Source organism: Lipotes vexillifer, unplaced genomic scaffold (genome assembly GCF_000442215.2).
Source record: "Lipotes vexillifer unplaced genomic scaffold, Lipotes_vexillifer_v1.1 scaffold479, whole genome shotgun sequence".
Taxonomy (NCBI): domain Eukaryota; kingdom Metazoa; phylum Chordata; class Mammalia; order Artiodactyla; family Lipotidae; genus Lipotes; species Lipotes vexillifer.
This window is the reverse complement of record NW_006796443.1, coordinates 2,814,810-2,825,982: the sequence shown is the minus strand read 5'-3', so window position 1 is coordinate 2,825,982 and position 11,173 is coordinate 2,814,810. Positions and strand designations below refer to the sequence as shown.

Below are 11,173 nucleotides of genomic sequence, written 5' to 3'. Positions count from 1 at the left end.
GGGCGGGGGGGCCGTGCTGAGCAGCATGTGGGATCTTAGTTCCCTGACCAGGGATTGAACCTGCACCCCTTGCAGTGGAAGCGTGGACCGCCAGGGAAGTCCCAGGCGGGGTTTTTATAATTCTGCCTTTGAAATTATTTTCCTACAAGTTGCTCATTTCATTTACAGCCAGCTCTGACTTCTCCATAACCGTGCGGGCTCAGAGACTTTTTCTAGTGCGACACAGCCCCACTTACAAATGATTTCTAACTCAAACGATGTCTGTATGGCTATTAACTTTGCTAATTAGAGAAGTTGTCATAATACAAAATGCATAGGTATTTCATTAAATAACTATTTGCTTTTGATCATGCGCATTTCACCGCAGGTTGACACAAACCATTTTCAGTTCCTCCAACATTATCGTAGACCTCGGTGCCTTTAGTGCCTTGTTGGTAACACAGCCGTAGTTAGAAAAATAGGCGACTTTCCCAGGGCCGGATGGGTTCTTGATGTGGAAGATAGGAGTAGAGAAAGAGATTCCATTTGAGGAGCTTAGTCCTCCAAATGCCATCCCCTTGTACAGAGGAAGGGTTTCTATTAAGACATGCTTAAGGGGCAAATAGCACTGAGTGTCAGAGAGTATGAGTGTTCGTGGGAGAAGGTGGGGTAGAGCAGCACATTTACACCTTTCTATGGGAGGAGAGAGAGAGAGAAAGAGAGAGAGGTGGGGGGAGTGAAAGGGGAGGGGAGGGAGGAGGGAAGGAAGGGAAGGAGTTATGGTTATAGCAGCAGTGTTTTACAGTGGCCTTCAACCTTGTCTTCAGTGCTGGAACCTTCCCGTCAGCATTTATCCCACCCCCTCTTTTTGACTCTTGCCAAACACAGCCAATATCAACTAAAGTTTGTCCCATTTCCTCAGGATGCTCCCTGCCAGCCTAGAATTTTCCAATTGGATATCTCGCTGCACATGCATTACTCGTGTCCTAGTAGCCCTCCCCCAACTAGCCCAACGCCATGTCACCATCTCTGACTCCCTGAAGAGGAAAAAGGACCAACCATCCCAGGGAACCCAAGGCCCCCACTATCCTGCCCACTGGTTACAGAGCATCAGCAAGGGCAGTGCGTGCTCATTTCAAGAAGAAAAAACAAGGTCTCCAGCCCCCGGTAACACACTAGAGGTGAGGTGTCCTGCTCAGGGGGCGATCAACTGCTGCGGGTCTAATGCTTTATTCATTGTGTTGCAATGACATCATTAAGAGCACATTAGTTTAAAGAGTAACTAATATGTTCTTGGTGAGAAACATTAAACAGGATGAGCAACCAGCTCAGGCCGGTCATGGTCTGATCCAGGTTTTATTGCAGGTAGATTTCCATAGATTAAAGAGCTCTAATCAGGGCTTTTTGGAAAACAGATAACTCATTTACTAGAGTTTGCAGCCATTTAAGGGTCAGTTTTTCACCCACTACAATTAAAATGTTCCGCTTTGTAGCTTAATATGTTTTCCGTGGTTGGGTCAAGGTGTAAAATGAGTGTGTAATGAAAAAAAAAAATGAATACAAAACAGCACAAATTATAGAGTTAAATATACTCTGCTTTCCCTTAAATAAGAAGATAATGTTCCCAGAAATCACTTTCTGTACCTAAGTGTGGCTGAAAAGACCAGTATGTGAATGATATGCCTTAATACACTATGCATTAATTTAAAAACCTTCTTGGGTTTGTGGCGCTATCCATGATTTATACAGGTTACCTCTCCTGATGGCTGTGTCTTTGAAGCCAGAAATCCACCTGAGGTCTGTTTCGGAGGCGTTACCCCCTTTCTCAAAAGGACTCTTCCTCTGGTCTCTCTGCTGCTCTCTATGGGCAGCCTGTAGTTTTACCATTTCAAGTGAAGCTTTCTTGAGGTTCCAGCTTTCTGTTTACGTTGTCTATTCTGTAGAATTTTTTGAATGGGAAGGGAAGAGAACAGAGAGGGTGCCAGCAGGAAAAATCTCGTCGTTTGAGTGGAAGCAAGAATTCTCTGATACGTCCTTATTTATTTTAATAAACTTGTCTGTGACTTACTTATTTGGCGGTTATGCCTCAGTGTTCCTATTCAGCGTCTCGAAGAGCCCCGAGGCCTACACAGGACTGTACAAGTAGGATTGAGAGACGGAGCTCAGCTATCTTGTTTTCTAGATAAGGGCTTTGCTGCAGGGAGACTTTTTGAACCGTTAAGGCTATTTTGAAACAGTTGCCTGTCAGAAACATTTTGGGGACTTTTGTATCTGGGAGAAGTTAGAAGTGATGAACTCTCAGGTTGGAATCTTGATGTTCTATGAGCTTGGGTGTGTTTGTCCTGATTGATAGGTATCCTGTAATGAGAGGAATCAGTTGACACATGTCATGTTTCATAAACAGTCTTCAAGTATAATATTGCCCTTCTCAGAAAATCTGAAATATACTAAGTATGGAAGGTGTCTCTACAAAGACTTTGAAATTACATATTTTTATCATAGTAGCTTCCAGTCCTATTTTCTTTTCTTTTCTGTTTTTAATGGAAAGAGAAGAACTTTACTCCTATGGTCTCAAGCTTTCTCTTTTATTATTTTCTTCAATTTAGAAATATAAAGTATAATTTTTTTTTAAAAGCAAAGAGTTCCTGAAAACAAAATCATTTTACCTCTGTCATTTCTCTACACTTAACGTATGTAATGCCGAATAGTATTTTTCTTTGTACCAAAAGATAATTGGCTCTCTCTGCTATCCTGCCGTGCTGGTTGAGTTATCTCTTTGGCAAAGTTGGTTGTTTTGTTTGATTGTATCATTACAGAGGGAGGCCTTCTGTTTCTCTCCTATTCATTCTCTCTTTTTCTCTTTCAACACTGAGTTCTTCGAAGATAGATATGTCATGGGTAAAACTTTATCATCCATTCAGTAACCATTTCCTCCCTAAGCTGGAAGGATGACGACCTGTAGTTTAAAATTGGCTACCAGACAAAGTAGAAAAATGGAGGATGTAATCACAGACCCTTAATGGCATTTTGTGTTTGAGAAATGGCCAGACCTGCTTTTTATCCTCTGTGGTGCATGCCAAATTGAAACTTTTCCTTTCTTCCCCTGATTTCACTTCTTTAGCACTATAGGTATATGCCTTTGTTACACGAATGCAGCACTTAATGGATCAGGCGATGCCGTTATTTATAGATTTCAGCTTCTCCAAGGAGCAGCTGGGAAGAAGTCTCACAAAAGGAGAACATCGCTGTAACCTGCTTATGACCCTACATTGGTTACCAGGGAGGTGTGGAATCTTGGATCTTGGAGAAGGACTTGTTAAGCACACCAAGAGCTTATCTGGAAAATTCTAACATTTTTAAAAAGTTGTCTTTGATGCTTGTCTGTGTTCTAGTTTCCAACAGCAATTTTCCCTCTTGTGTTCTTTAGCTCTCAAACCTCCAACCTTTGAGACTGCACCCTGGAACTGAATTTTTTCTTTTTGTTCCAATATTATTACTTCCTTCTTTCCCTTTCTTATTTGCCTTTTTACCTTCTTTCCTTCCTTCTATGCCTGAATTTATTTGAAAAACATACGTGTGTGTGTGTGCGTGCATGTGTGTGTGTGTGCGCGTGTGTGTGTATATAAAATTTTATATATGTAATTTATATGATGATTTAAATACATTTTAAATTTATAAATACATTATAATTTTATATGCATACTGAGCATCTGGCATATTCTAGGTACTATGCTTGCTCCCTGCAGGGATGCAAAAATGGCCAGTTTCCATGATCATTCTAAGCATGTTGTTTATTAGGGACATAGACATAAACAACTAATCAGGATATGAAGTTACAAGTGCTGGTGTAGAGAAAGGTTCAGAGCACTGTGGGAACACAGAGGAGGGAATACATACCTCCTTTGTCTTCTTGCCTTAAAGGGCAAACTAAAAACTACTTAGAACAGGAATGGCATTTTTCTCCTCAGGTGCACTGTGCTGTGAGGTGTGTCACATCATGACCCCTTTGAAAAGAGTTCAGTGGTTTTATAAACATGTGAGTAAGATATTAAAGAAGGTCATAGGTCAGGTATTAAAGAAGACCTTTTGATTTCATGGCTTTGATAGAAAGTACTACAGGGTCCATCACTGCTTGAATCCATCTTAGCCCAGTTCCATCCTCTGCCCATACTGTTTCCAAGAGGTGACTTTTCTGTCCATTTCCGAGTAGAATATTTCTAGCTTTATTTGATATAATATTCCTACCTTGCAATTTTCTTCATCAGAAATTCCCCCACAAAATCTAATTCCTCATAAACTTTAATATAATTTAAATCTCTTCTTCAAAATCTTAATCCTTTTATTTCACACTAATCAGGAGACATCAATCATTAAGAACCAACATCCTGTATATTTAGCAGATGTGAAAACTTCATCATGCGTTATCACGTAGTACCTTAGGTAGTCTCTACTGTCAGCTGCCTCCTTATAACCCTCTTCAAGCTCTCTCCTCTAAAGGGTACCCACCATCCAAAAACTACTCCCATCTAAGAAGTAAGTAGCAACATAGACTTTGCTGACATTTCTGTAGAGGGCCCAGGGGAAAGGTTTACATTGTATATTTCCCAGTGAAGCACCTCAAAAGTCCGCTTTACTCATTTCTCTTCTCTGAAGTCCCCTTTTCTCATGAGTGGCTACCAAAGATCCCTTCTTTCTTTCCCGTCAAAGCACTAAGCCTTGGTGTCCCTTTTTTTTTCCTCTTTTTTTTTTTTTAACCACATTTTTTTTTAATTAAATTTATTTATTTATTTATGGCTGCATTAGGTCTTTGTTGCTGTGCGCGGGCTTTCTCTAGTTGCGGCGAGCGGGGGCTGCTCTTCGTTGCAGCGTGCAGGCTTCTCACTGCGGTGGTGGCTTCTCTTGTTGTGGAGCATGGGCTCTAGGTGCGCGGGCTTCAGTAGTTGTGGCGTGAGGGCTTCAGTAGTTGTGGCGCGTGGGCTCAGTAGTTGTGGCGCACGGGCTTAGTTGCTCCGCAGCATGTGGGATCTTCCCGGACCAGGGCTCGAACCCGTGTCCCCTGCATTGGCAGGCGGATTGTTAACCACTGCGCCACCAGGGAAGCCCCTTTTTTACCACATTTTGCAGAGCAATTGTGCTCTGCCTCGAAACTTGGAGATTCCACCCATCTCCTAGATCAGTGTAAGAGGACCCATTCTCCTTAGAAGCCTGTTTAGTAATCCTCTACCATAATTTAAGCATGTCTTTGTGATCCTTTTGTGTTTGAAGAGATAATAGTGAGAATTTTTGTAAAACTGATGAAAGACATTAGGCTCTTCTGGTTGTTCCTCAGTGGGAGAATTAGTCTGAATTACTTCACTTACCATTATAGGAAGCAGAAATGTCTCCCTTATTCCCAAACGGTTGCTTAAAAATCATGGGGTTAAAACGTAAGTAATGTCTATTTAACAATACTCTGTATTGTGTTAAACTATGAGCATTTCCATAACCTCAAGAGAACATCCTACTGATTACATGGAGATCAAAGTGAGATATTTTCTTAGTAATAGAAGCAGAAAGTAGAACTTTGGATGGGAATGCATTTTTCTTTTTACTAGAATATAAACCATAATAATGCTAGTGAATACTTCCTATAAAGTAAGAGAGTTTCAGATGTCATATGAAATAAGTTTCCTTTGGAATGAACTCTCAACAAGACGTTAATAAATCAGATTTTCTCACTATAATTATTCTTCTATTGAAGTAGGTATAAACCTAAGGACTTAAGTCAAACAAAATCATCCTTTTAAATTAACAAAAGAAAAATTTTCAAGACTTAACTCATCTCCACCCCCCTTTAATAGGAATCTGTGTTTTGTGGACAGTTACAGAAGGATTTTATTACTCACGGTGTGTGTGTGTGTGTGTGTGTGTGTGTGTGCGTGTGCGCGTGTCCGTCCTTGTGTTCCTTGGGACCTTAGACAGGTAGAATGAGCTGTGTTTCTTAGAGCAGCAGGAGCCTGTGTCATTTTTTTAGGCCAAATAATATTTTCTTAGGCTTGGTGAGTTTCAAAAACTATTTGCGCCATTGATACAGCTCAGTGAAATTCTGAGCATAAATATGTCTTGTTGAACAGTTGTGAAATTGGGTCTGAGGTTTTGTACTTGAATGTACCTTAACAAAGAACAGGTTAGATTCCAGCTGAAACCTGGACAGAACTGTACTGTTATCCTTGGCATTTGTACATCTGATTGTACAAAAGCTTCACTAAAAGCTGTAAATAGAAACTTCCAATTTCACAATTCATCATGAATCTCTTGAAATCTTTTGCAGTTGCATAGGTAGAAAAAGAAAAACCTACAGAGAAAAATTTATACATCTTTTAAATTACATTATATTATTTTATAAAGGAACGGTGAAAAGGAAGAAATATTCTGGTACAATTTAGATGTGACACAGAAAACTAGGGCAACACTTACTTTTAGAAATATCAAGTGTTACTCACTGTTTTAAAATTAATTACATAATTATCCAGTAGAACACAAAGATCCCAGGCTACCTTAATGGAAACACTACACTTTCAAATAAAATAATAATAATTAGCACCTACTATATTCCAAGTGCTTTATTAGCTATAATTTTTAACTCCCCACATCTCTGTGTGTAAATAAACATTAAGAATATTAATCTTTTTTATAGTTTAGAAATAAGAAAACTAAGGCAGAGACATTCATTGGAATGATGAATTAGGCATTATGGCCTTGAATCATTTAAAGAGGCAGGTACTCAATAGGAACAATAGATGTTAGTAGAGTATAAAAATCACTCTTGTAACTATTCATAAATTACCAGGTAGTAATTAATTTAAAATATCACCTTTCTCCCAAACCAAATCACTTTAAAATTTTTGAAGAATTGAAAGGCATCCTTGGGCTTCCCTGGTGGCACAGTGGTTAAGAATCCGCCTGCCAATGCAGGGGACACGGGTTCGAGCCCTGGTCCGGGAAGATCCCACACGCCGCGGAGCAACTAAGCCCGTGTGCCACAACTACTGAGCCTGCGCTCTAAAGCCTGCGAGCCACAACTACTGAGCCCGCGTGCCACAGCTACTGAAGCCTGCGCACCTAGAGCCCGTGCTCCGCAACAAGAGAAGCCACTGCAGTGAGAAGCCTGCACACCGCAACGAAGAGTAGCCCCCGCTCGCCACAGCACGCCCACGCCCAGCAACGAGGACCCAACGCAGCCAAAAATAAATAAATAAGTAAATCTCTTAAAAAAAGAATTGCAAGGCATCCTTGAGTCTATTGGAAATGCCTAAGACATGACAGAACTTCCTTTAGAGTCACCATTCTAGGTACATGGCAGCCGCATGAAGTTGTATGTCATTCAAGCCATTGGGTAGGGAGATTGAAGAGATGTCATACATAGAATGTCACCCTCTCAGGGGATAAATTCAGGTTTGCAAACCACAGCTTGCCAAGGAAGCAGTACTTTTTGTGATGAAACAGTAGCGGTTTTGTTACTATTCTCGGTGAAACAGTATCAGTCTTAAAATGGAGGTGGAAAGCGTGGGTAGAAGCTAAGGGCCACCAGGACACTCGATTCCCCTTAGTAATACCACAGTCACTAAAGTGAAAGCTAACACTGGAACAGGTATAAAGCCAAGGAGAGCTACCCCCACCCCTAAAATACCGTAGCGAAAAAGGCAAAGTGAAGCATGGCCAGTCAGGCACAAGTCATAAAGCCTACAAAGTAAAGGGATATTCTCTGATACAGTGTTCCAGAACTTCAGACTCATTGGACAGAAAAAAAAAAAAAGTTGGCATTGATGCCAGTTTGGGGAGAACTTGAGCGAGAAAAAGAACCAGCCAACTAAACTTCACTGGGGAGATAAGTAAGACAAATAGTGACCTTGCAGTGATCTCAAGCACCTCTCCTCCTGGGCCATTTGAGCAAAAGAATGGACATATCGTAGCCTGACTTTGCTTTGGTGTCTGAAATGGCTGGAGGTGGAGAGAGGAAAATGCTTTGAGGTTTCACCACGGAAATGTTGCTGGCCTGTGGCTAGCTAAAGGGCAGGCATTTTGGTTAGCTATGTATTGATGTTATTTGGGTGTGTTTTATATGGTGAGAATCTCTTTGTCTGATGGCATCCACTGCCTGGGATAAATGATGCATATAATATATATAAACACGTTCTGAGTTTCGTTGGGTGGTAGAGTCTAAATGCGAGGTTTGAAACATTTGTCCTGAGTACAGTTTGCTCCCAAAGTTGACATCATTCACAACTTCTCGATGAAGGTGTTTTATCTTCCTGATAGACTATTGGAAATAATTCCCCACCATCTCTCATTCCCCTATGTCTGAGCGCTAGGGATTTGTGGAGACCGTAGAAACGATTTGCTCAGTATCCACCTATCCTTGAGATATTGAAACCTGAGCTTCCATTTGAATTAAACTTATACTCACCTGGCAGTAAGGGTTTTTTTGTTTGGTTTTTGGTTTTTTTGAGAATACAGTGTTCAAAAGGATCACTGATTCTTGCACCTAAGAATCAAAGAAATAAAAGAGCACATACCATAAAAGGGCCAAACTTCGCACTAGATACACTGACAGACTGTAACTCTAATTCTAAAATATATATTAGCAGAAAGACAGTTGAAAAAAATTGCTAAATTTGTGCCTAAATAAAGATAAGTACTTCGAATTCAGTTGTTCTACCAATCTACTTAAAATTCAAACTTCTCAGATCAGCCATCCAAGTGATAGGTTTTGCCTTCCAGTCTTGAACTGGCGAAAGGGCTCTTAAAATATGTACGTAGGAATGCTATGTCTTTGCATTTTTAAGGATGGAGAGAAGGCATAGCATTTTATAAATGGTACAACATAGAGGGACCCTTTGTAACTTTAAGTAATGTTTTGTTTTTTGTCTTTTTCAGAAAGGTGCTTTGAAAAGTCTTATAAAAATACATTTCTATATAAGCTGTGCAATTCTCGGCAAAATTCAGACCAAACAAATTGCGGCCAGTTAAATTTATCTTGTCACAGAGCTAAGAAAACAAATGCTTCTCCTCTGCTGCCCCAGAACCCTCTGCGTCTTCTTCGACGGGTGGGCAGCACGCCATTCTTTCCTTTTGCCTTTCCTGACGATTGTAATTTGGGCACGCCCTTTACCGATCTCACGGGGAGCAGCTCCTTGCTTCTTTTTCCTCCCTCTTCCCAACTTTTTCTCCCTCTCTGAATACATTTCACAGACGACCGTCTTCGAAAATAACAACATCAATTAATTCTTTAACTTAAAAACAATCACATTTAGCCCCGAGTCTGCCCTCTGCATTGATGTGTCATGTGCGGAGCAGGCTGTGAGGGTCTGATAAGTCCCGTTTGTGAAGTCTCTTCAGTAGGAGGCCAGGCACTAGCCGCTCCACAGACAGGCTGTTTATTTTCATCCAGCCCTGCTCCGGGTGGTTTGACAGTTGACCCGCACATCTCCCGGGCTCCAAGACCAGAAGACCAGAGAAGGATGCAGCTTCGCCCCTGTGCCTCCCACTGAAAGCTGTTCTTTGTTGTTTATTTGTTTGGTGGTGGTTGTTTGTTTTGAATAGACAACAGTTTTCCCCATGAGAGCTCCCCCAGTTAACGGTGACACTTTCTCACCGCACTGCTCTTCTTCCCCTTTTGCAGAATCCGATGATCTCCGTGGGGATCCTGCACTCAGCCATCAAAGCACTCCCGCCCCTCAGGATGCTCGTAATTCAATCGTAGATGCAGGCGGCGTTGAAAGCATCACACAGTGTCCCCAGCAGCTTCCTCAGATGATGGCTGCAGGTAAATGTCGGTGGCCAGCTCGGAACACAAACAAGGCATTTTGCGTCTTAGTGGAAAGCCTCCCCAGCCATGAAAATAAGTATTGAACCAGGAGGCTGGGCTCCTCAAAGAAACCAGGCTCTGGAACTAGTGAACATAAAAGAGCATTAAGTCAAATTTAACTTATTTTGCTGACTTTTTTTTTTTTTTTAAGCTCTGTGCTATTTGTCTTCAATATTATTTATTTGTTTATTTTGTTTCGATGAAAGCCTCTGCTTATAAGAAATATTTTGGAAGTCACTTTAGAAAGACACCTGCGTTTCCTTAATGTACGTATGTAAATAGTTTGTAAAGGTTGGAATATGTTACAAGGTAACACTTAATAAATTCAGTCAGGACCAATTTGACTGCTTGACAAGCTGATTTTAGAGATTGTATTAGATGGTTAGAGGGTGTGCCTGCTTCAGAATTACTCTGGGAAACAGATGAATTTATTTATTCTAAGCCAATTGACTTGTTTTACCCAGAGAGTCCTCTGGCTTTGCCTCTCCACCAGGGAACTTAACTAATGTTTCACCTGGAGAAGGAAGCGATTCTTCAGTTTTTTCCAGGGGTACTTCCTTAATGGCACGCTGTGTATAGTATAAACTGCATGTCATTCAGCTTCCTCCCAGAATGTATTTGGAAACTCTTTTATGTTTCCGTCTGGAGAAAGCATTGCTGTAGGTTACAGTGCTGTTATTTTTTGTGGTTTGGGAATGTGCTTAAACGAAGCCTCACGTCTCTAGACATGCGATTTGTTTTCAAAGAGACACCATTGCCTGTGGACTCTAAGTCAGAGTTTCTTCCCCCCTACCCCATCACAGCAGCCGATGGTTTGGGGAGTCTCGCAATCGACACGACCCAGCTGAACATGTCAGTGACGGACCCCACCGCCTGGGCCACCGCTATGAATAACTTGGGCATGGTTCCCGTGGGGTTGCCTGGACAGCAGCTCGTGTCGGGTAAGCTTTCTCCTGGGTCGGAAGATGCTTGCAACCACGCCACTGGGTGTGGGCGACAGGCGCCTTGGCCGTCTTTGCACGCGCAGGTGTTGAGCCCGGTCTGGGACTGATGACCGGGGCATGGTTAGGCAGGCTGTATGCCTGAGATTCTTCTCATCACCTCGCTCTTCTGCCTAACAGCCATTCTCAGAAAAAGCCACACGCAGTTATCTCTCACCGGTGGCACTACAACACCAATTTTGTATTTTAAATGGGTAAATAGAAGAGCTAATATTTGCTTTCCAGTTTACAAAACTCTCCCACGGACGTTACGCCATTTGATTCCACAGCCTTCTCTTTGAGACAGGTAACACTTACGGGTGGGCGTGGCTCTTGTTCATGTTCCCATGTTAAAAACAGGGAAAGA

General features: G+C 41.6%; 1 protein-coding gene across 2 annotated transcripts in view; it reads left to right on the top strand.

The window, feature by feature from the left end:
* Positions 1–11,173, top strand: part of ENOX1 (ecto-NOX disulfide-thiol exchanger 1) — a 309,422-nt gene that overhangs the window by 72,410 nt on the left and 225,839 nt on the right. For both annotated transcript variants that reach the window (XM_007468621.1, XM_007468620.1), the window contains exons 2-3: positions 9,641–9,784; positions 10,630–10,767. In XM_007468621.1, the coding sequence (XP_007468683.1) occupies positions 9,772–9,784; positions 10,630–10,767 (151 nt within the window). In that variant the 5' untranslated portion in view covers positions 9,641–9,771. The remainder of the gene's footprint in view (positions 1–9,640; positions 9,785–10,629; positions 10,768–11,173) is intronic.